This window comes from Rattus rattus, chromosome 8 (assembly GCF_011064425.1).
Source record: "Rattus rattus isolate New Zealand chromosome 8, Rrattus_CSIRO_v1, whole genome shotgun sequence".
In the NCBI taxonomy this organism is placed as follows: domain Eukaryota; kingdom Metazoa; phylum Chordata; class Mammalia; order Rodentia; family Muridae; genus Rattus; species Rattus rattus.
In genome coordinates this window covers 113,913,482-113,936,412 of record NC_046161.1, presented here as the reverse complement: position 1 = coordinate 113,936,412, position 22,931 = coordinate 113,913,482, and the positions used below count along the sequence as shown (strand labels likewise).

The window sequence follows — 22,931 nt, the reverse complement described above, 5'->3', positions numbered from 1 at the left end:
GTCTCTGCAAAACTCCCTGAAAAACTGCCTTCCTCTCCTCCCCTTCCCTCTCCCCTCCCCTCCCCTCCCCTCCCCTCCCCTCCTCTCCTCTCCTCTCCCTGTATTATCCCTTAAGCAGCTTCCTTTTCCTCTCTGTTCTCATGAGAGGTGGGCATATCCTATTTTGTCAAATCTTTCTCTGATTCATCACTTTCAAACATAGGTGCTTCCTTCTACAAACTAACTTTACCTCCATAGTTTGGGATTAAAGGTGAGTACTAGAGGCAAGTTTGTTTTCCGGGCGGAGGGATTAATGGGGTGTGCTAAGACTGAACTACATCACAAATAGAAACAGCTTTTTTTTTTCTTTTTTCTTTTTTTAGTAAACAACACAATCTCAGGGCTCATAGGTGACTGAATATCCTGCACCAGGGTTGGAACCCAGCCCCTTACAGGCTGTGAGTGAGCACTCTGGCTCTGTCCCATACCCCTGCTCTGCATGTCTGTCATCTGCACACTCTCTTCTGTGACATGTCTTTACACATTTTCTATTTTTTTTAAACTCTGAGTGTTAAGAGTTCTTATACATTTTAGATACAAAATACCTATTTAATATGTGGTTTGAAATACCAAGAACAACAATTATTATTATCATTTGGTTTTTCAAGACAGGGTTTGTCTATGTAACTGGTTGTCCTAGAACTTGCTCTTAGATCAGGCTGGCCTCGAACTCAAGAGATCTGGCTGCCTCTGCCTCCAGAGTGCTGGAATTCAAGGCATGTGCCACTAAGCCTGGTTGAAGATGTATTTTATTTTATTTATCTTATATCTTATGTTTATGGGTGTTTTGTTTGCATGTGCATCTCTACAACATATTAGTACCTACTACCCTCAGATGTCTGGAGTTACAGATGGTTGTGAACTGAGATGTGGGTGCTGAGAATCAAACTTGGGTTCTCTGGAAGAGCACCCAGTGTTCTTAAGCACTAAGCCATCTCTCCTGTCTCTTTACCACGTATTTTATTGAATAAATCACCAAAAATCACAGAGATGAGATGGAAAATAAAAACATAAAGATATTTGCCAGTGGTGGCACATGCCTTTTTCTCCTAGCACCCAGGAGGCAGAGACAGGCATATCTGTATATTCAAGGTCAGCCTGGTCTACAGAGTGAGTTCCAAGACAGCCAGGACTACACAGAGAAACCCTGTCTTGCAAAACAAAAACAAACAAAAAAATCCCATAAAAACACCATCACCAAAAGTTATCACCTAATGCAAATTAAACTTCAGGTGAAACATCATACACCTACTAGGGTGTCATAATTAAAAATTTTCATCAAAATTGAAAACATGACTCTCTTTGATATGATCAAATGGTATATGGTCCAACAATACTACCCCAGGAATCTACCCGCGAGATGAAAACTGTTTCCCATGTTTGTATAAAGCAGGCATAAGTGGCTCACACCTTAATTCCAGGACACTGGAGGCTAAGGTAGGATTGCCAAAGGTTTCAGATGCGTTTACTTTACATAGTTCTAGTCCAGCCAAGGCTACATAATGACACTCTTTCTAAACAAAAAAACCCAAAAAAACAAAAAAAGAAAAACAAAGTAAACAAAAATGTTCCCATCAGGGACTGTTGAGATGACACTCGTTCTTGTAGAGGAGCTGGAGTTCGATTCCCAGCACCCGCATGGTGGTTCACATTGTCCGTAGCTCCAGCTTCAGAGGATCCATCCAACACCTTATTCTGACCTCCTCATGCACTAGGTGCATTTATGGTACACAGACATACACACATGCACTTACATATAAAATAAATCTAAAAATAAAACTTAACAATGTTAAAAAACTGTTCATGTCAGCTCTATTTAAGATTTTAAAACTATCCCACGGGCCTGTGAGGCGATCTGTGAGTAAAAGCACGCGCTCAGGTTTTAGGATCTGAACCCATTCCCGGGAGCCCAGGTCAGGAAAAGAGAACAACTACTTCAGCCTGCCCTCTGACTTCTGTGTGCACAAATGCAGACATATATACAACATACACACATGTAACAACGAGCTGTCTTCACCTTCAAGCACTAGTCATGTGAGATTACGGACTGGAAAACTGGAGCTATGCTTTCAGATGCTGCCGTCTGCTGGCGTAATAGTGTCGTGTGGCATGAAAGTACACAGAGGCGAGTCAGAGAGGCCAGCTTGCCTTTGGCTCTTTCTTACCCGTGTCCAGTGATGGTGGACATCCATGGTCCCCAGCATCACGTGGCCCAGTGCACTCATACCAGAGCGGTCTGTGAATACAATGGTGCACCCTGGTGACAAACACAAACTTTTGGTTATGGCCTAGAGGATTTGTCCTTAAAACACCTTGCAAAGACTTATTTAAACTTAGTGTGCACATGCAGGACTAAATCAGTACTGATTTAGATTCTAGAGGCTTGTACTATATTTCTGCTCATTTAATGGAATAGATTTAAACATTAAAAAAATTTTTTTTCAAGACAGGGTTTTTCTGTGTAGCCCTGACTGTAGAGATCTTCCTGCCTCTCTCTTCCTCCTGAATGCTGGGATTAAAGGCGTGTGCTCCCCCTTTTAAGAACTTAACTCTGATGGAGTCAGATGCCACTACACTTTTGTAGGGCACTGCTGCACATGCTGCTGTGAGAGAGAGAGGACAGCAGTTACCTTTTACATTCTGAAGCGGCTCCAGATTCTGCTGTGCCAGGCGGCTAAGACTATGCAGCTGGCTGCAGCGATGGGCGACTCCCCAGCCTCTCTGCCACCTAAGCCAACAGACACAATGACATTAACAGCAGCACCGTGGAGGATGAGCAGGCTTTCATCCCAACTGCCTGCTCTTGACAAGGTCAACGGCTGCTTCCTGAAGCAGACACGCATCGTGCTTTCACTGACCCCACAGTTCTAAGAGGTCACTCTCTCTCTTACATTAAAAAAAAATCCTACTATTCTTATAGCTGTGGGTGGTGGTGGTGGTGGTGGTGGTGGTGGTGGTGGTGGTGGTAGGGCTTATGCAACTGCATGCCCACAAGGTCAGAGGACACTGCCAGGAATTGGTTCTCACTTCCACAGTAGGATCTAAAGACTAAACTCGAATTGCCGAGCTTGCACAGTAAACGTTTTTACTCACTGAACCATCTCTCCAGCTCCACCTGCACCTCCCCTAAACCCTCAGGACCTCACTATATTTGTAACCCAAGCCACTTGACTCTGCGGTGGGGATCCTGGGTATTACAGATGCGTGCTACCACATACTATACTTGGTATTAGATGATTTGTAGACATAAACTTATTACTATGAGTGCATGATGTCTGTATATAGGTGCATATGTGTACATGTGTGTACATGTCTATGTTTATGGAGGCCAGAGGACAACTTTGTGGAACCAAGTCTCTCCTTCCCCCTTTATGTGAGATCTAGGGGCTGGAATTCAGGTCCTCAGGCTTGATGACAGGTGCCTTCAACCACTGAGTCATCTTGCAAACCCCAAGAGATAGTGGACTTTTAAATGAAGCAACCAAAAAAGAGTAAGAAATAAAGAAAGAAAAAGAACTATCAGGTGTTATGATCGGAATAAGAATGACCCACACAGACTCACAGATTTGAATGCACCAGGGACTGGCACTATTCAAAAGAATTAGTGTGGCCTTGTTGGAGGAAGTGGGGCACTGAGTGTGGGCGCTGAGGTTTTGGAAGGCTCAGTGTCTCTGCCTACCAATCGTGATGTGGAACTGCCATCCACTGTTCTCGGTCTTCCTGTAGCCGCCATGCTTCCTACCCTTGTCACAACAATGAACTAAACCTCTAGGGCTGTACGCAAGCCCCCAACTAGATGCTTTCTTCATAAGAGTTGTTTTGGTCATGGTGTCTCTTCTCAGCAAAACAACAGTGACGAAGACACGGGAGTAAAAGCATTTCTGCCATGGTCAATGTACTGCAAAGACTTAAATAACAAGCATTTGTTCCTATTTTAAAATAAGAGCATGGGGTTTGGAGTAGAGCACAATGCTAGAGTGCAGACTTGGACCACTCTGAACATTTATGTCCAGTCCTCCACATTAAAGGGACACACACATATGTCGATGGTGGAAGAGGGAAACTCATTCCTGAAGGACAGCCCCTATTTCCATACATATGCTGTGGCATATGTATACACACACACGCACACACGCACACACATGTCATAAAAAATTCAACTATGCCCAAAATATCAGAACTTAAATCTTACTTCTGTGTTTTAAACAAAAATTCATCAGAGTGTTCCTATAGATATTTGATTGTATTCACAAAATGACAACTGAAAAATATTGGATTATCAGAGAGAAATTAAATACTTAACTACTGGAAAGCATTAACACTATGTAATTCCTGTACTTTTATTCCTTTTTTTTTTTAAATTAAAAAAGTATTTTCTGAGACAAGGCCTCATTAATCTCAGGCTGGTCTGGAACTTGTCATTTGGGCAAAGATGTCCATCTTCTGATCGTCTGCCTCTCCCTCCGTAATCATGTGACTACAAGTGTGTACCTGGTTTTATGGTGCTGGGGATGAGACCCAGGGCCCACTGTACACTAGCACTTTATTAACTGAGCTAATTCATTCCTGCATATTTAAATGTGTGTTCAAGTGTGGAGGTCTGAATGACACTGGCTGTTCACTAGTTGGTGGAACTATTTGAGAAGGATTAGGAGGTGTGGCCTTGTTGGAGGAAGTGTGCCACTGGGGATGGGCTTCGGGGTTTAAATAGCCCAGGATTTCTCCATCTCATGGTTGTTGTCTCAACACCTAAGCTCTTAGCTGTTGTTTTAACGCCATACCTGTCTCCTGACCATGATGGTCATGGACTCACCCTCTGACACTGTCAACAAGCTCCCAATTAGGTGCTTTCTTTTGTAAACTGCCTAGGTCATGGTGTCTCATCACAGGAATAGGACAGTGCCTAAGACAACTAGGACATTTTCTTTATTACCTGATGTCTGACAGTTGCAGAAGCTCAGATAGCTCGTTCTTGAGACGATCCAGCTCCTTCCTAAGTGGCAGACTGTTCTTCAGCTTTTTAACAGCACCTTTGCCATTGCTACCTAACCAGGACCTAGACCCAAAACAGAAGAAACACTTTATCTTTCCACATGTGGCTGTGGATGGAGGCCAGTGGCAGAGCACATGACTAGAACAAGTGAGGTCTTAGCTCCATCCCCAGGACTGCAAACAAAATAAAACCAACCAACAGTTCAAACACACACCTTAAACTAGTCCTCTGTTAGGCTGAGTTGTGAATCAGATATTTTTCTTTTTTTTGACACAGGGTTTCTCTATGCAACAGAGCCTGGCAGTCCTGGAATTTGTTCTGTAGACCAGGCTATCCTCAAACTCAGAGATCTGCCTAACTCTTCCTCTGACGTGCTAATTAAAGGCTGCACCACTACTGCCTGGCTCAGACTTTTACTTCTAACAATCCTACTTTTAGAGGCTGCCTACCCTTGCTGAATCATGCTACAGTTATGGCAACTTCTTTAAGTATTGCAAAATATTAAATTTTAATCAGACCAAATCTATCACTAGGTTTTAGAGATGAAACAGTTATGAAGAATGAAGATTCTTGGGCTGGAAAGATGGCTCAGTGGTTAAGAGCACTGGTTGTTCTTCCAGAGGTCCTGAGTTCAATTCCCAGCAACCTCTGTAAAGGGATCTGATGCCCTTTTCTGGTGTGTCTGAAGACAGCTACAGTGTACATAAATATAAATAAATAAATACGTAAATACATACATACGATTCTTGTAAGCCTTTAAGTCTGTTTACTGCTGTCAACAGTAACCAGTGTAAGCCACCTTGTTTACTGCTGTCAACAGTAACCAGTGTAAGCCACCTTGTTTACTGCTGTCAGCAGTAACCAGTGTAAGCCACCTTGCTGGCTGCATTAGCTCTTTACTCTGCAGAGTCACTCGACAGGTGAGGGCCCAACTGAGAGCCACGCAGCACGTGAGCAAACATGGGGGCGTGCACAGCTGTAAGAGAGAGGGAATGTATCCTGAAAAAGGAGTTTCAAGACTACTTGTGGATTCTAACCTGGCAGAATCCCATTCTGCCTCCTTTACTATTGGGGTGCAGTACCCTATGCTCTCAGAGACAACTCCTCCTCCTTTGCCCTCCTCCTTTGCCCAGCCTTCTAGTTCTTTAGCCAAGGAGTTCCTGAGCACACCCAGGCATGCCTTTCTACCACCCTGGGGTCCATTTCTTTTTCCCTAGCTCAGTGCCCAGCTGAAGGCTTGACTCATCTTCATCAAACGCATGATAAAATAGGCTCAGCAGAACAGATGTTCTCCTATTGTCACTTCTTACAATGTTTTCTTTATAAGGAAAAATAAATCTTAAAGAATGTTTTAAGGACTAGAGAGGAGTAGCTGTCGGAAGATGTATTGAAGGCACCTAAATTCCTTTCTTGATGAAGTCACCTGCTGTGCTAAGAACAGCCAGACACAGGCATGCTTGCTATTGGCGGCAGTCTTCGGCTGTTCAAAGGAGGTATAGAGAAAGAAGATACTTGGGTAGAGTCTTTCAGTGTGGATGGCCCTAGGGATGCCTGTGCAAGAGAAAGCTCCAGGAGCTGAAAGAGACAGTTACTTTAAAGAGTGAGCAGAACATGCACACAACTCCTCAAAGGGAACACCTGAAGAAGTGTGGGAGAGAGAGCTGAAATGTGCCTGACAAAGCCCTGACGGAGGTGCTTCCATCAGTCCTTCTAGATCTGAGCTAAAGCATTAAGATGTATCAAGTTTAAAACCTGCAGAACAATGAAATCATTATAAATTTATCAAACATATATTTATCCTAGATATCCAGTATGGTGGTGTGCTGGTACTATAGGGATGATAAAGTTTTCGCTGTAAAAGAAGACTTACTAAAAGGAGAACAGGGTCACAAAAAGAAAGAGAGGACTCATACATTAACTTGGTTGGAAGGCTCTGTACAACGAACGGGTAATGTGGGCCTGAACCTGGGGTGTGTGGGTAAGAAGGGAGGGTGTGCTGATTGCACCAATTCACCTACAGATGAACCAGAATGTAGAGATCAGATGGTTCTGCAGATGGAGGGGAGTCCTGAGATGTGATAAAAGGAAAGAGGGAAGATCATAAAGGGTTCTGCATGGCAGAACGGGGAAGTGGGTCCTCGCTGCCAGGGAAATGTGCTCATTACTTTTTGATTCACTACTTGGCATATCGATTAATCCTTTTAAAGAATCCATACTCCTTTTAAAGAATTCTAGGTTCCAAAGTTGAGCATAGTGATGCACTCCTTTAATTCCAGCAGATGGGATGCAGAAGCAGGCAGATATCTGTGAGTTTGAGGCTGGCCTGGACTACACAGTGAGTTCTAACCTAGTCACAGATATCTAGTGAGACCCTGTGTCAAAACCAAAACAAAACAGAAGTACAGGGATCGCAGATCGTGTCGGCTCTGAGGCTCAGTTTGCACTGCAGTTTCACTTTTAGAACTCTTCCTCTTACAGGACTGCCCTCTCTCATGTTTGGCTGCACTTTCTGCCATAAAATTATACTTGCTTAACGCTAAACTCCAACTCCATAAGGCCTTCTAATGGGTTCATGTAAGTCTGAAGATACCAACGACAAATCATCTAAAGGACTTTGTGTGCTGTTAAGCATCTATCCTAATGCTAGGTCATTATCAATTTCATCTATGAAGCTAAGAAAGATTCTATTGAACTAGTGACAAATTCACCACCGTGTCATGACAAATAGCTACAGACAACTGGACTGATTGACAGTGATACATTTTCCCCGACTTTATTTCCTGAAACAGTAGTTTACAAAGCTGTTCTCCTCCTTAAGAGTACAGAGCAAGCCACCAAAGTCTGAACAGAAAGCAAAGCAGGCTCTTGAGGACACTGGGAATTCACAGCAGTGTGGCTCATAGGAAAACAGCAAATTCTGAAGCAATGCGTGTGTTTCCCCTGCGTGCTGATGAACTCTTGCACTGAGCTACACCTCCCACCTTCATATTTATTTCAGAGTTTTAAATTCAGTATGGGGTAGGTTCTGTGAACACCGGATGCAGGTTAGCACTTAGTGCTGACAGACAAATGCCCTATTCTTGAGAACTCACGATCTAGGACAATGTAATAAAGTCTATCATATTAATGATGGGATCTTATTGAATATTTAAACGAAGAATTATAAAAAACCATCTAATACATGAAATCCTGAAGAATACAGATGAATTACCTTTTTTCTGGTTTCAGTGTGTTTTCATTATTTGCCAGATAGCTAGTTAGTTCTGGGTCATTGGGACAATCTTTAAATAACACTCAGCTGAGACCAGAACTGTCTTCTACAAAACACTCCACAGAGCCACAGACATAATGCTTGTCTGAGAACTCTTTAATACTTTACCCTTAAACCCCTTAGCCTGAGCAAGGTCCAACATCTTCTTCCCCCTCCTCCTCCACCTCCTCCCCCTCTTCTTCCCCCTTCACCTCCTCTTCTTCCTCCCCTCCCCCACTCCCTCCACCGCCTCCCCCTCTTCTTTCTTCTTCCGTCTCTGTCCACTTTCCTCTGGACTGCTCAGGTAGCACCTGAGTGACAATTCCCACCCTCATGACTAGCCCTCACATCTACCCTCACGTCTGCCCCATCAACAAATCATCACCCAAATCTCCATCTCCCTCTAGCATATTTGCAGAAGGAAACCCAGGCAATGGGATATATGTAAGAGGTGATGTGTCTATTGGTCATGAATATACACAGGTACCACAGCTAGACTCCGCCCACACACACTCGTGCCACAGCCGCACACTTCTCCCCCTTTCTGCTAACTTCCTCTTCACCTTGGAGGAGTGTGGCTAGATGACATGGCCTCCTGCATCAGAGCAGATAATACATGGAAGGTTCAGTGACAGTGGACAGCAAAGGATAATTTTCTAAGTCACGGCCAGTCACTGGCTTCTTTGGATAAAATTGCTGATAACAGAATGGGACTGGCTTTAAGGAGTCTACTCTTAAAAAATGAAAAAGAAGAAGAAAAACAAAGTATTAGGCTTGGCTGGGCATGGTTGGTTGGGCCTTGAATCCCAGAAGGTAAGAGACAGGCAGACTTCTGTGAGTTCAAAGCCAGGCTGGTCTACATAGGGAATTCTAGGCCAGCCAGGGCTACACAGGCTGTTAGCCTGTCTCAGAAAACAAACAAACAAATAAAACAAAAAATATAGGATTATGCAAAATTACCAAAATGATATGTTGAAATATATAATGCTAATATTTTGATAAACCATCTGTCCTTTTACTTTATAAATACATTCTATAAAAATGGGCTCACATAGGGCATAGTGCTTTACAAACAGTTTTCTATACTTAAAGTTATCAAAACATTAATGGCAGTTTACTAAAAAAGTATGCCAAATATTCCATATCTATTTTCTGTTGCTGTTGCTTTTTGAGACAGGGTTTCACTATGTAGCTCTGGCTGCCCTGGGAACTCAACTATGGCCTCAAACCAAGCTGCTTTCAAAGTAAAAGAGATCCTCCTGCCTCTGTCTCCCAAATGCCGAGAGTAAAAGAAAGCACTACCCACCCTACTCATATCTAATTTTTATAATTTAAAAATATTCTCTTCAATTATCTTTCAAGATGATATTTTATTAAGGTATCTGCCTGTCTGTCTGTTTATTTTTGAGATAGGGATTCACTGTGTATCTCAGACTGGCCTGCCTTGATCTGTCCATGCTCGTAACTATTTCCTACCTACTTCCCAAAGGTTGAGATGACAGCCATGTGCCATTACCCCTGCTGTGTTTTTCTGTAAGTATGGATTATTAAACTTAATTACCTCTGAACTCTACACACAGACTGCAAATGTTCAATGTGTAAAAAACTGATTTTAAAAGCTTAAATCTTATGCATGTATCTGGTATTAAACAATAACAAAAAGTGGAAGTTTCTAAGAAACTTGAAATATATTTCCTCAAATATTTTACTAAAATTTCTTTTCCTGCAAAACAGAACAACATTTAAACAGCAACTATATGAGGCTATTTAAATAAAACCTTTTACTTACGTGAGGGTTGTTTCCACTCTTGAGACATGTTCGAGGTCTTCGTCAGGGTCCTTGAACCCAGTAAAGGAATAATAGGACCTATGCCATTTGATGGGTCTGTCAGGCATCCCTGTAGCTTCCTTGAGAGGCTGGGAATGCACATTAGTGTTCAAGCTTTGGACGTGTTCAACAGGCAAACTGCAGGAGTTGAGAATATATAATACTGTGCTTAGCAGATCGCTGCTGTGCAAAGTAAATCTGACTGCTCGGAATCCTAGAGAATATAATTCCCCCAGACAATTAATACAGATGATTACTTGTTTTAGCTTAGAATCACTTTTCATGAAACAATTATAAAATTAGAATCTTTAAAAGCATTTCATTATCCACTAAACTCTCCCCATTGGGAAATCGTCAACAAATGAAAAAACTTCCTCTTCTAAACTCTACAGCAGAATTTTCATTTCCATGGATTTCCTTTTGGTTTGCACCAGGAAGTAGGTGCCACTCCATCCAAGGGCATGGAGATGATTTTCAGTTCTACCTGTGGTGAATCTTGTCACTAAAGAGAAGAGAGTGTTACCATATCCATTGTAAAGACTCTAGCAGGGAGCAGGGTACTGGGGATACCTGCATTGCTAGGGCAGGCTAGGGGAGGCTCAGGCTCTCTGCATGGTGTTGGTGCTCACAGAGACGGCTCAGCAGCTAAGAGCACTGGCTGTTCTTCTAAATGTCCTGAGTTCAATTCCCAGCAACCACATGGTGGCTCACAACCATCTGTAATGAGATCTGATGCCCTCTTCTGGTGTGTCTGAAGACAGCTATTATATACATAAAATTAAATCTTTTAAAAAATGTTTTAAATGGTGTGTGTGTGTGTGTGTGTGTGTGTGTGTGTGTGTGCATGTATGTATGCATGCATGTGTACCACATGTATGCCTGGTGCCCAAAGAGGCTAGAAGGGGCTGTAAGATCCCCTTGGAACTAGAGTTGCAGATGGTTGTGAATTACCATATGGGTTCTTGGAATTGAACCCAGGTCCTCTGGAAGAACAGTTAGTGTTCTTAACTACTGAACCATCTCTCCAGGATCAACCCTCAAAATTTAAAAGAAGCTTGAAAATTACACAAGGGAGCACCCAATGTAGTGCAGTGGCAGGCTTCTTGCCTAGAACGCATGAGGTCCTAGGTTTGATTCACAGCCCTGACAGAAAATTAAATTCTGTTAAGTATTATTATTATTATTAGTTAAAATTTAGACAAGTTCTCACTATGTAACCCTGGCCGCAAACTCACAGACACTGCTGGATTCTGCCTTCTGAGTGATGGGATTAAACTATGCTATCATTTTGGGCTACAAAACTTTATTAGCACACTCTCACTGTAACGTTTCACATGCACATGAGTAAAAGTCTGTTAACAGGCATATAATCTCACACCTTTACTAGAAATAACCACTGTTAACTGTTGGTACAGTCTTCCAACAACATGTGTTAATCATGTAGCTAACCACACAATGTGGATATTTACAATTAAATTAATTAAACAATTAAAACTAAGCTGGGCATGGTGGTACAGGCATGTAACCCCAGCTCTTGTGGGAGCGGGAGGCAGATAAATAGGACATCAAGGTTATTCTTGGCTACAAGGTGAGTTTGAGGCCAGTTTGGGCTAAGATTTTTTTTTCTCAAAACAATAGCCACCTCTCAAACCCACCATCACAGTCACCATAGAAACATTTAAATAAAACTTAAAATCTATTCCTTGGTCACATGAGCAACCTTTCACGTACTCAGAGTCACATGACTAGTGCTAGCCATACTTGAGGGTTCATCTGTGGAACACTTGCTTCCCTGGTACAAGCTCTCTTAGTGTGGGTCTGAACCTTTCCTGTATTCTTCCCTGAACTGTATTACCACACACATGCTAATGCTGTCATGTTTCTACACATGTATATTTGCAGACACCACATACATGCTAATGCTATCATGTCTACACACACGTATATTTATAGATACACACTCACTCGTCTTATGCTCCTTTTAGTAATGATGGTACCACTATGGATCTGTTGTTTTGAACCTTTGGCACCTAACTTGGTGGACCAGCCTGGCTTCTTGTTACAAGGTCTAAAGAAGTTCATTCTCGTTTTCTATAAAACTTAGGTTTGACTATGTCTTGATGTATTTTCTAGAATTTAGTTTGTTCCACACCCCATACACTGACTATACCCCGACCTTCAACCTGGTAAGATGTTCTGCCAAATAATTTTGACATGTTCAGCCAATGTCCTACATGACCACAAATCCCCCAGCCCTGGAAAGCCACAGCCCCACTGTCTCCCACCTCCCACCCTGTCTCGGATGTTCAGTGCTATTTTCTCAAACCCTGTTTTAGGAAGATAGCCCTGTCTGACAGAAAACAACACTTGGATTGGTGGTTTTTCTCTCATTCGGTAGGATCAACACCTTCCACATCTACACATAGAAACGAACCTATTTTTTTCAGCAGCTACATGCTAGTCACTTTAACAACTCGACATATTTATCACTCCCGTAGTGATGGGCTAGAAAGTAGTTTCCAGTATTCTATGTGAGAGTGGAATGTGCTTGCTCGCCTGCCTTCCCTTCTGGTTGGTGTTGGTGTATGTACCTTCACATCTGTACGGTCGTGTTTGTGAAGGTCAATGCCAACCTTGGTGTTGCTCTTCTGACACAGCCCGACTTGTTTTGAGGGATCTGGGTAACGCCTTAGGTGAAATTGGTTCACTCCTGGGTTCCAGGGATCCTCCTGTTACAACCCCCTCCCTGCCAGTGTTGGGACTGCATGGCAGGCTGTCAGTTGGCTGGTTTATGTAGGTGCTGGAATCTGAGATCAGGTCTTTATCCTCTTTTCTTGTTTACTCTTGAACTATCTTCTCAGCCCTCCTGAGATGTGAGTGCTTAGTAAGAGCCAGAGCTTACCTCCTTTTTGCAGATATACTGTTTGACAAACATACACAATACAGAACGTGTAAGACGTTTTTCTTAATAGGATCGTTTTGAGGACTATTGGCAAGAGAAAAGAAATAGTCAAACTTTTCCCCTTGAAGGCCAGGAAGAAGCAGCTCAGACTTAAAATAGCTAATTTAATAGCCTAACAGGAACACACCCAGCACTCGGGAGGCAGAAGCTAGGGGACTCTCTGTGAGGGTCAACTTGGTTGACATAAGCTCTGGCTTTAAAACAAGCAGGGTTGGGTGATAGGTGGTTCTGCACGTGTTCTTGCAGAGATGCGAGACTCAATTCCAGCACCCACATGGTGGCTCACAGCAATCTTCAGTTTCAGTTCCAGGGGATCTGATGTCCTTCTGATCTCGGGCACCAAGCATGCCTATGATATACAGACATACAAGCAGGCAAAATACTCAACTAAGAAACGGTTACGTCTAGCTGAGCAGAGGGCACATTCCCTTAATCTCAGCACTCAGGAGGCAAAGGCAGGTGGATCTTTTGAATTTGAGGCTAGCCAAGTGAATTCCAGGACTACAAAGTGAATTCCAGGACAGTCAAGGCTGTTAGACACAGAAACCCTGTCTTGAAAAACAAAAACAAAAAATATTAAATCTAAAAAAAAAAATTTAAACTAAGTCAAGGACTAAACTGTACTTTCCATATTAATTCATCAATTCATTGATTATTGCCTCTGTCACACAGGCTGTTATCCAGTGTGACAGGATTCCTTAGGATTCCTTTTGGGAGCAGCAGTTTTGCTGTTTTGGGTGAGATCATTCCAAGGTACACTGCAGACGTCTCTGTGGGGCTGCTGATGTCGTTCATTCGTAAAGCACTGGCCAATTAATGTCTATGAGACCCTCGGTGCTATCCCCAGAACTAAAAAGAAAGTCTGAATTTACATAGCCAGCCAGAGCATCAAGAAACTTTTCTTTTTTTGTGAGACAAGGTCTTACTATGTAGCTCTGGTCTGTAATTCACTCTGTAGCCCAGGCTGGCCTTAAACTCAACAGATCCTTCTGCTCTTGCCCCACCACACCTGGCCTGCAGAAGCACTCTTACTATGTGCAAATCACATCAATGTGGAAGGCTCACCAGCAGACAGAGCAGCTGATCATCTCCACTCGCTCCTTACGTCTATCTGAGCTACAGTCCATTTGTAAGGGAGGTAAACTGCTTTCTTCTGGTATAAGAGTGCTTTACTGTAACTTAATTTCTGCCTCCTCCTGTTCCTGTTGGTGAACAGTTCTCAGTTAACCATTAGCTGACAGGGGAGGACTTCCGGACCTTGCTCAGCCACGGCTGGCTACAGCTACTTGTTTAAGTATTAATTTAGAGAAATTCTTACTGAATCCTATCTTGTTTTAATGCTTACTCTGATAATAAAGTTCACTTCCACTTGGACCACCAAAAGAACCCAGAGCTGGAAAAATGATTAGGTTCTTAAGAATGCAATGTATTTTCATGAAAGCCCTGACAAAGCAATAAAGAGAAGGATGGAAGTTGAGAGCGAGGTCAGGAAAAGGCCGTGTGGAAATGGGAGGGTGGGAGGAGGATCGGGGGTTTCCAATGTCCACAAAGTCATCCACGTATGAGACTGACAAAGAATGGAAACAGCGATCTCCTAGTAATGTCAAGCTGTCGATGAAAATTCAGTGATGAAGAACAATAATTTAATTTTAATTTTATAACTGTTAGGTTCAAAATGGTCCTCAGAAATAGTAGTGCTAGTGACAATGTCCCAAACAGAAGGACTCTGACCAGGTATACAGAAGCCTAAACTTGGCATGGCATCCCCAGGTATCTGGTTCACTGGTTACCTGAACAGTGTGCATCAGCTCAGACCCCGCCCGCTGACTGACTGAAGCACTCTTGCTCTTCCATCACCTGGATTGTCTTTGGGCCATACACCATCACGGATAAATTAGAACTCAGTATGTAACCAGGCTGGCCTCAAACTCACAGAGATGTGCCTGCTCTGCCTCCCTAGTGCTGGGATTAAAGGTGTGCACCTCAGCCAACACTTGGCTGGAATACTTTGAGAAACAATTGTTTAAACACACAAAAATGACTTGCTCAAATGCATCCAGCTAGGAACAGAATCTAATTCTAGAAAAACAAGTATGACAGTTTTCAGTAATCAAGACTCAAATTCAAAGGTATTCTGGCAATGTCAGATAATGTCAGAATTAACTACACATTTCACATGACGCAGGCAGGGACACAACAGAAATAAACAACGTACCGGTAGTACTGACAGGCTCCTGGCCTTCAGAGGAATTCTGCACTGTTTTTTCTCTTATATAAAATGTAAGCTGAGTTGGTTTCAGAGACTTGAAGCCTGGTTTCTGGAGATTTTCTAAATAGACACTTAATCTCTTAAGAGAATTTTCATTGACTTCCTGGAAAAAATATGAAGGACATTTATTTACATGTGAGTAAAGAAAGAAGAAATTATATGCGGTCTTTAGATATACTGAATATAATAAGTAATTTACTGTTAAAAATGTTGAGGGAACCTAGTCTGGTGGTTTAAGCCTTTAATCCCAGCACTTGGAGGCAGAAGCAGGCAGGTCTCAGTGAATTCCAGACCACTGTTTGTTTCGTGAAATAATAAAAAAGCCCCCATGCTACCCACAGCCCGGCCTGTTCTCATCTGGGCACAATCTCTGACCCGGAGCTCCAAAATCTCTCCACCCTATGGTGGGTCACTGCCACGCCAGCCCCACACATCCAAATTCACACGGTTGGCTAGCTGGGGTGCACTTCTCCCAAAACCACACTTTAGAACCCAGCTGAGTCGCTGTGTGAAGGAAAACACCACACAATCTTCGTTTAGAATCAACAGGTAACACAATCGCTGGGCTCAGCAACTAGCACCCTAATGTTGTAAGCCATTCTAAGTTAAACTCCTCCAGTGGCGAATCCTGCCTCTTCTTGTCCCCCTCTAGGACCGGAAGTCCTGCTTACTCCTCGCCCAGTGATTGGTCCCCTGAAATCTTTATTCATTAGGGGAAGGTTCTGCCACAACTGTTTCCAAACAAACAAAAATAGCTAAACGGTGACAAGCCTTTTTTTTTTTTTAAAGTGAGCTGGAAAGATGGCTTAATGGTCAGAGCACTGACTGCTCTTGCACGGAACCTGGGTTCAGTTTCTAGCACCCATGTGTCAGCTCATACATAACTGCTTCCAACCACAACTCCAGGGGATTCAATGCCCTTCTCTGGCCTCCATGGGCACATCATGTATTCACTCACCCAAACAAAGACACAGACATATACACATTCACAGACTGTTTGGTAAAAGGAAAGATTAGCTCCACAGTACACAGTGTATAGTGGATAAACGATGATGGCGAGACACAGAACTTGTAATCACAATCATGTGAGCATCAGGGTAAAAAGTGGTTAAAGTCCTTCATCATGTCTGGGTAAAACCAGCTTAGCTATGGCTGCGATCCCAAAGCAACAAACTAGTGATTATATAATTAGATTCATTAGATCTAATAATACCTCCATGACAGACCTCTGAGATGCATTTTTGTAAAAACAGAGTAACTAAGAAAATGCCCATATATATGTAGTAAACAGAGCCATAAGGCAAATAACCATACAGGAGAAAATCCAGTGTATTTTTAGTAAAGGTTAGGATGTGCTCTTTGATACATATAACAACATTATCTTCTTGATTACTGCAGTCGTACAGTCCCCAGAGGAGGAGAAGCATAAAGAGGGGATACAGATAAACAGACATGAAGAGATGCCAAGGTCAGTTATTGTAGGAGAAATATTGTTGGTGACAAATGGCAGGGACAGTAACTGCTTCTTTAATTCTGTTTTAAAGGTGTATGGATGTGTTGTGTGCATGCTACAGCACATGTGTGGAGGTTAGAGAAAAATGTCCTGGAGTCTGCTCTTTCCTTCCATTATGTGGATTCTAGGGACTGAACTCAGGCTGACCACCTTGGCAGTAAATGCCTTTCCTGGCTGAGCTAAGTGGCTGGCCTTATTTTATTTTTCCAAGTATTTCTACTAAGCTCAGGATAGCCTTGAACTTGAATTTAAAGTCTATATGCCTACATCTTCAAAGCTACTTTTGATGTTTTTATTTTTGACAGAAGAAATAGTGGAAGGGCCTCACAGGAGTCAATATACACAATGATCTGTAGAAAGCAAACAGAATGGGGGCAAAGGAAATCCGGACCAGACCGAGATTTTAACGCGAACTTTAATCTGTGAATTTTGAAATCTATTAATAGCCCACAGTACCAAAAGGAAAAGAACCACACCAGTGGGTGCCAGTGTGAAATCCTGGACTTGGAGTAGGATGCTACAGCATTTGGAGCCTTGACTGTCCTCAGCAGAAGGCAAGGTTTTGGTGAGCCAGAGCTGCGTGGTAACGGCCAGAAGAGTGAGAAGCCTTTATGGGCCTGCATTCACTGACAAAGGACAAATAATAGACCTAATAAATAAGGGGTCAGACACCTCCGGATGAAAACAGATACAGAGAAAATACTGATGGGTAAGGAGAGGAGCCGCTGGAAAGGAAGGTAGAGTAGAAGCTGTCAGTGGCCTGGGACAGACTCTCTGAGACGTGGAGGTAAGCCATCTCTGAGGAGGACAGTCCAAAATGGGGGAGCAGTGAGCACAAAGGCTTGGCAAAGGGTGAGTGTGCAGAGTACAGTGGCTGAGGGAGGGAAGGCACAAGACCAGCCCAGAGACACCCAGTGAGTGAGTCTCCAAGACCACACTGAGGTTCAGGGGCTGGCCGTGGACGGCTAGTTGTACAGGGCAGGGAGCAAGCTTGCTCTTGTTTGCTCCGGTGTAGACTACGGCCCGGTCTTCATCCCTAGTAGTGAAGTGCAGCAGTGTTCAAGGTGTGCTGCACACCACTACCAGGCAGGGATGTTCACTTGAGCCTGGTGCCCAGGCTTTATTATTTCAGGTCAAATCAGGGATCAATGTTAATTAACAACAAAAGGACCAGGGAGGTAACTCTAATGCACTTATCAAATTATCTAATACTAAAAAATATTGATGGTTCTGAGTTTGCCCCAGGACTTTTGCCAGTTTGTATCCCCTGAGCACAATACAGGTAGCACAAGTTCAGTAGCCCCCAGCATGCAGGGAAGCCTCCAGGCACTGGAAATCTGCTAGGATATCCTTACAAGAAAGGCTCCATCAGCTGAAGAAAGGCGTTTTTCTCTTAAGCCTTTTATTTTAATCCAAAAACTCGTACAGAAACATGATTATTATACTCTTCGATTTATGTGGCGACTTTATTGTTTATATAAATAATGACAGCTTTGAATAAACAATGGTTTCAACTGCTATATCACAAACATTCACTAAATTTACTAATATGGAAACTTTATTATTTTTCAAGTTAGTACTGCTTCAATGTCAACATTATCATGATAGAATAATCCAGATTTACAGGACTTTCTGAAATATATTGATTGAGAGGTAAATCAACTAGACATAGACAGTAAGTTAAAAAAATAAGTGTTTACCCTTTCCCTGGGGTGCTGTCCAAAGAAATCAGGATGAACTGCAAAGTAGAAAGGCCTCAAGGCATTGATGGCTTCTGCCCCTGATAAAGCTCGAGAGTAGTGAAGCCAAGGAGGGAGGACCTTCCTCAGGCAGAACCTATCAGAGACATAGGGATTATTCTCCATGACGTACATACTCCCAACGATCATCACCACACAGGAGGTACAGCCAACCTAAAAGTACCATGCAGGGGCAAACCAGAGTCACAAGGCAGACACTCATTTGCTGCAATCTGTCAGGTTTCTAGATAGTGGTTCTAGTTCTTTACTGCGGCATGAGTGGTAGTGGCAGTGAAAGCAGAACTTCTCTCCCTGTCACTCTAAGATCTGGCTTCACTGCAGATGATACTTTTCTTTTTGAAGTTCTGTTTTGTTTTCCTTAATTCCCATCAGTGTACTTTTCCAGTGCAGTGGAGAATACCCCGAGGACCTCAGTATTAAGAGGAAGATGTCCTTCAGTTTTCCTCATTACCAGAGTGGTAACAGAATTCTAATCAGACAACTCGACATTCCTATTCTTAAATCATGTCTCAAACTGTTTGGAATGTTCTTAAAGTACTGTTTATTTTTGTCAATGAAAATACTGCTACAGTATTTTAGTCCAAAGGAGCAATTCCACAGTTCCTATCTTTGGGTATTGCAATTTACATTTCCGTTTAATTATCCTAAACAGACGTGTCTAAGTGTTGGGCACACTTTGTAACCTGTCAGGCAAGCTGAGTCTCTGGAAATGTTTTAAGTCTGGTAAAGTGACAGAGATTCTAGAACTAACTTGAAGACTTCTTTTTTTAAAGATTGTTTTTCTTTATGTGTGTTTATGTGACTGAATGCCAAATGTGCACAGGTATCTGTAGAGGCCAGAGGGGTTCACTGGATGCATATGAGCAATTTTGAGCGGCCTGATGTGGGTGCTGGGAACCAAACTCAGAACCTCTGTAAGAACAGTATGAGCTTTGAGCCTGAGCCATCCTTCCAGCCTATACAAGATTTAACTGTCTGGAAAACACCAGTATATTTTCAGGTTACCTTGTTTTATTTTGCATGTATTCGAACCTTTTATAAAGTTAGTTTACAGGTGGTCCAGTAAGGGAGATTGAATAATAAGGCAGCTAGTGAGATTGCTCAGCTGGTAAAGGGCTATGTAAGTATGAAAACCTGGGTCTGATCCCAGCCAGTGATGCACAGTAAGAACCTGTCTCTGACAGACAGATGGACAGCAAGGAAGGCAGTTCAGCCCTTATTCATCTCCTCTCCAAACTGCTGGGATCCCCACCTTTGCACTGCTATTTTTGATTCTGTGGCACAATGTCCTTTCTCAATGCTGCCAAAGCACAAAACCCCAACGAGGTCACCACTTACACCTGCTCTCAAGTGAGCCTGGCAGCTTCTCCCGAAATCAGTCCTGTCTACCAGGCTGTCATTGCTGCCGCACTAGCCTCCTCACTAGCCTGCTTGTCTGTCTTTTCCCAAACAATACTACATGTCATTCATTTTTTTTTCTTTTTAAAACTTATTTAAAAAAACCTAAAAAAAACAAAAAAACAAAACAAGCCCAAAAAACCCTTTGTACTGATTCTTTGGGAGTTCCACATCACGCATCCCAATCTCACTCATCCCCATCCCTTCATAACTGCTCTTTGCCCTTACAACACCCCCCTCCAAGGGAATAAAATTAGAATTAAAAAAAATCTCACTGTGGAAGCTGCAATGTGTCACACACTATATACCCTGTTGTTTACACATCTTTACTTGCACATGTTCATTGCAATGAGTCACCGGCCGCTGGCTTCTGCTGTACTATCTATAATGAATCCTCACTGGGATTCCTCTTGGATATCCCGTTTTTCGCCCTGTGTCATGAGATCCTGTAGCCTTGGCTCTTTCACATGCACTAGCAGATCATGGATCAGGTAGATGTTGGGGTGGACCAACTCAGGGCCCTGGATCTGGACCTGGGAGATAACTGAGTTGGTGTCCCACAAGCTCACCTGCTGCCACATCACCAGGGTGAGCTCTCTAGGACTGCTCTGGGTAGCTCATCTAATGCTGCATCAAGCAAGGGGCAGGGCCAGCTTGCCTGCTCTTACCTGTGCCTTAGCCACCAGAGCCAGTTCTACTTTGCTGCCCAGGTGAGGTGCAGGGCCCACTCTCCTGAATGCTGCAGTCAGTGAGGGACAGGGCCAGCACTCCCATTCTTAGGACCTCAGGCTAGCTCACCCACCCACTGCAGACAGAGAGAGGCAGGAGGCGCTACCCCGTACGGATGAGTGATGGGACCAGCTGTCCCTTGTTTGTCTGGCTCCACCCCTAATCAAGGTCATCTCTACTGTGCTGCCCAGTCGGGTGCAGAGTCAGGGTGGGGTGGGGGCAGGGCAACTGTATTTCTTATACAAACAGTTTGGATGGCTTCCATAGTTCCTACAAGGCAAGATACATTTTTGAGTCTTTAATCGATCCTTTTTAACTCCTCATAAAAGCTTGTAGTCAAGTGTGGAGGCAGAAGTCTCTAACTCCAGTGGGGTGGAGAGAGAAGGATCAGGAGTACAAGACTAGCCATGGCTACATGATGAATCTGAGGCAAGCCTGGGCTATGAGACTGTCTCATCATCTCTTCCACAGACCCCTCAGCCAGGCCCCAACGATCTCCCTTAGTCTTCTCCTTTACGTGATTTATAAACCCACCAACTTCCACCTATGCTGCACATCCACTAGGCACCAGGAGGAGGAATTTGTATAATTATTATAGTAATTTTCTTTTAAACGCTAAAGCATTAAAATGTGTACTCTGCAGTTTGGAAACATAATTCCATTCTGGGAGAGGTTTAATTTACTTTTTTTCTCTTCACGTTTCATACGGAACTATTCTGCCAGGATCTGAAGTCTCTTGCTTTGCAGGGAGAGCCTCAGTTTGGCTACTCATATTAGTTTTCTTTCTCTTTGTTCCTGCCTAAAACCAAATAATGATATTGTTTTGAGATTTGAAAAACAATTTGAAATTAGCTCGATACATAACAGACCCTCCTCTAAACAAACAGAGCGGACCACAGGGCTTACCTCCTCCAAGGCCTCAGGTGGCAAAACATTTCCGAATAAGCACGCCAGCTTCCAAGCATCCATCAACTGCCTAACGGATGAAGTGAACAGAAGAAATGAACAGGTGAGAAGTTAAAAATGTACTGCCGTCATGTTACCATCCTCCAAGTGAGATGCCTAAGGATTAACTTAAGATGTTTAACAGCTACATGTGTGAGGATGTGGTTAAAATGCCCTGCAACATAAGAAGAGTTTATTTTGGCTTAGTTCCAGGAGGGGGGCTGGGATACAGTCCGTGTGTGTGTGTGTGTGTGTGTGTGTGTGTGTGTGTGTGTGTGTGTGTAAGACACAGCATTAGGCAGGGAAGGCATGATGGCAGGAGAGATGGACTATAAACTGTCAAGGCTGCCCCTGTGATGTCCTTCTTCCAACTCTTTAACCTTCCGTAACCTTCTCGAAGAGTGCCACCAGCTCTTTTGTTCTGTGACTAAAAGGGCTTCTATGTTGGAATATATCATTCAGGGAAACCTGAATCCATCTTCCCAGACTATAGTCATTCATATTTGATATGTAATATAAACACTTTCTATAATTACTACCTTTGTGGGAAGAGAGATGTTTCCTGTTAGCACCCTTAACTGCATACAAAAACCTTTCCTTAATAAGTTCTAACCTGTCTTCATACTGTTTTAACCTGAAAAAAAATTTTTTTTCTGGAGTGTAAATCAAGATCTCAGCTTCAACTAAGCAAAAATCCCTGAAAGAATTCAGTCTGTACAGCCGTGGCAAGGGGCTGTCTCTTCCATTGCTGCAGTCAGCTACACAGAGAATCAGACTCTCAGAGGACTGAAGACACGCTGTTCAGAACATGGGCAGGTTCTGGGCAGCGCTAGTGACGCTGGCTCTAACAGGCTACCGTGGTGTGTCAGCTGCAGGAGTTCTGTCTGCAGACCAATTCTCATGACTCCTGTCAGTACTCCACAGAATATACTGCCCTTCCATTTAGAGAAAACCTCAGGCATGCTACAGATGGACAAGAGACACTCCTCACCCTCTCATCAGACTCAGATGGCATTACAAGTCCTTAATTTACCACTTCACCAATGCTTCTGTGTTAGGTCCAGGGTAAAACACCGAGGAAACAGCATTAAGACAACTGTCGTTTTCACTAAACTTAGTCTATGAGGAAAGGGTAGAGAAGCAGGACACAGACACAAGCAGGTGACCAACAAGACAGCAGCAATGATTTGGACTTCCAGGGTAACGGGAGACTTCCCCAGGGATACACAGGGTAGGGAGGACATC

The 22,931-nt window shown here is 43.1% G+C and overlaps 1 protein-coding gene across 1 annotated transcript in view; it reads right to left on the bottom strand.

The window, feature by feature from the left end:
- Positions 1 to 22,931, bottom strand: part of Tcaim (T cell activation inhibitor, mitochondrial) — a 31,098-nt gene that overhangs the window by 6,225 nt on the left and 1,942 nt on the right. The window contains exons 2-8 of the mRNA XM_032911262.1: positions 21,648 to 21,717; positions 18,555 to 18,690; positions 15,288 to 15,444; positions 10,072 to 10,324; positions 4,973 to 5,095; positions 2,670 to 2,767; positions 2,205 to 2,296 (exon numbers count right to left, since the gene is read on the bottom strand). Coding sequence (XP_032767153.1) covers positions 2,205 to 2,296; positions 2,670 to 2,767; positions 4,973 to 5,095; positions 10,072 to 10,324; positions 15,288 to 15,444; positions 18,555 to 18,690; positions 21,648 to 21,706 — 918 coding nt within the window. The 5' untranslated portion in view covers positions 21,707 to 21,717. The remainder of the gene's footprint in view (positions 1 to 2,204; positions 2,297 to 2,669; positions 2,768 to 4,972; positions 5,096 to 10,071; positions 10,325 to 15,287; positions 15,445 to 18,554; positions 18,691 to 21,647; positions 21,718 to 22,931) is intronic.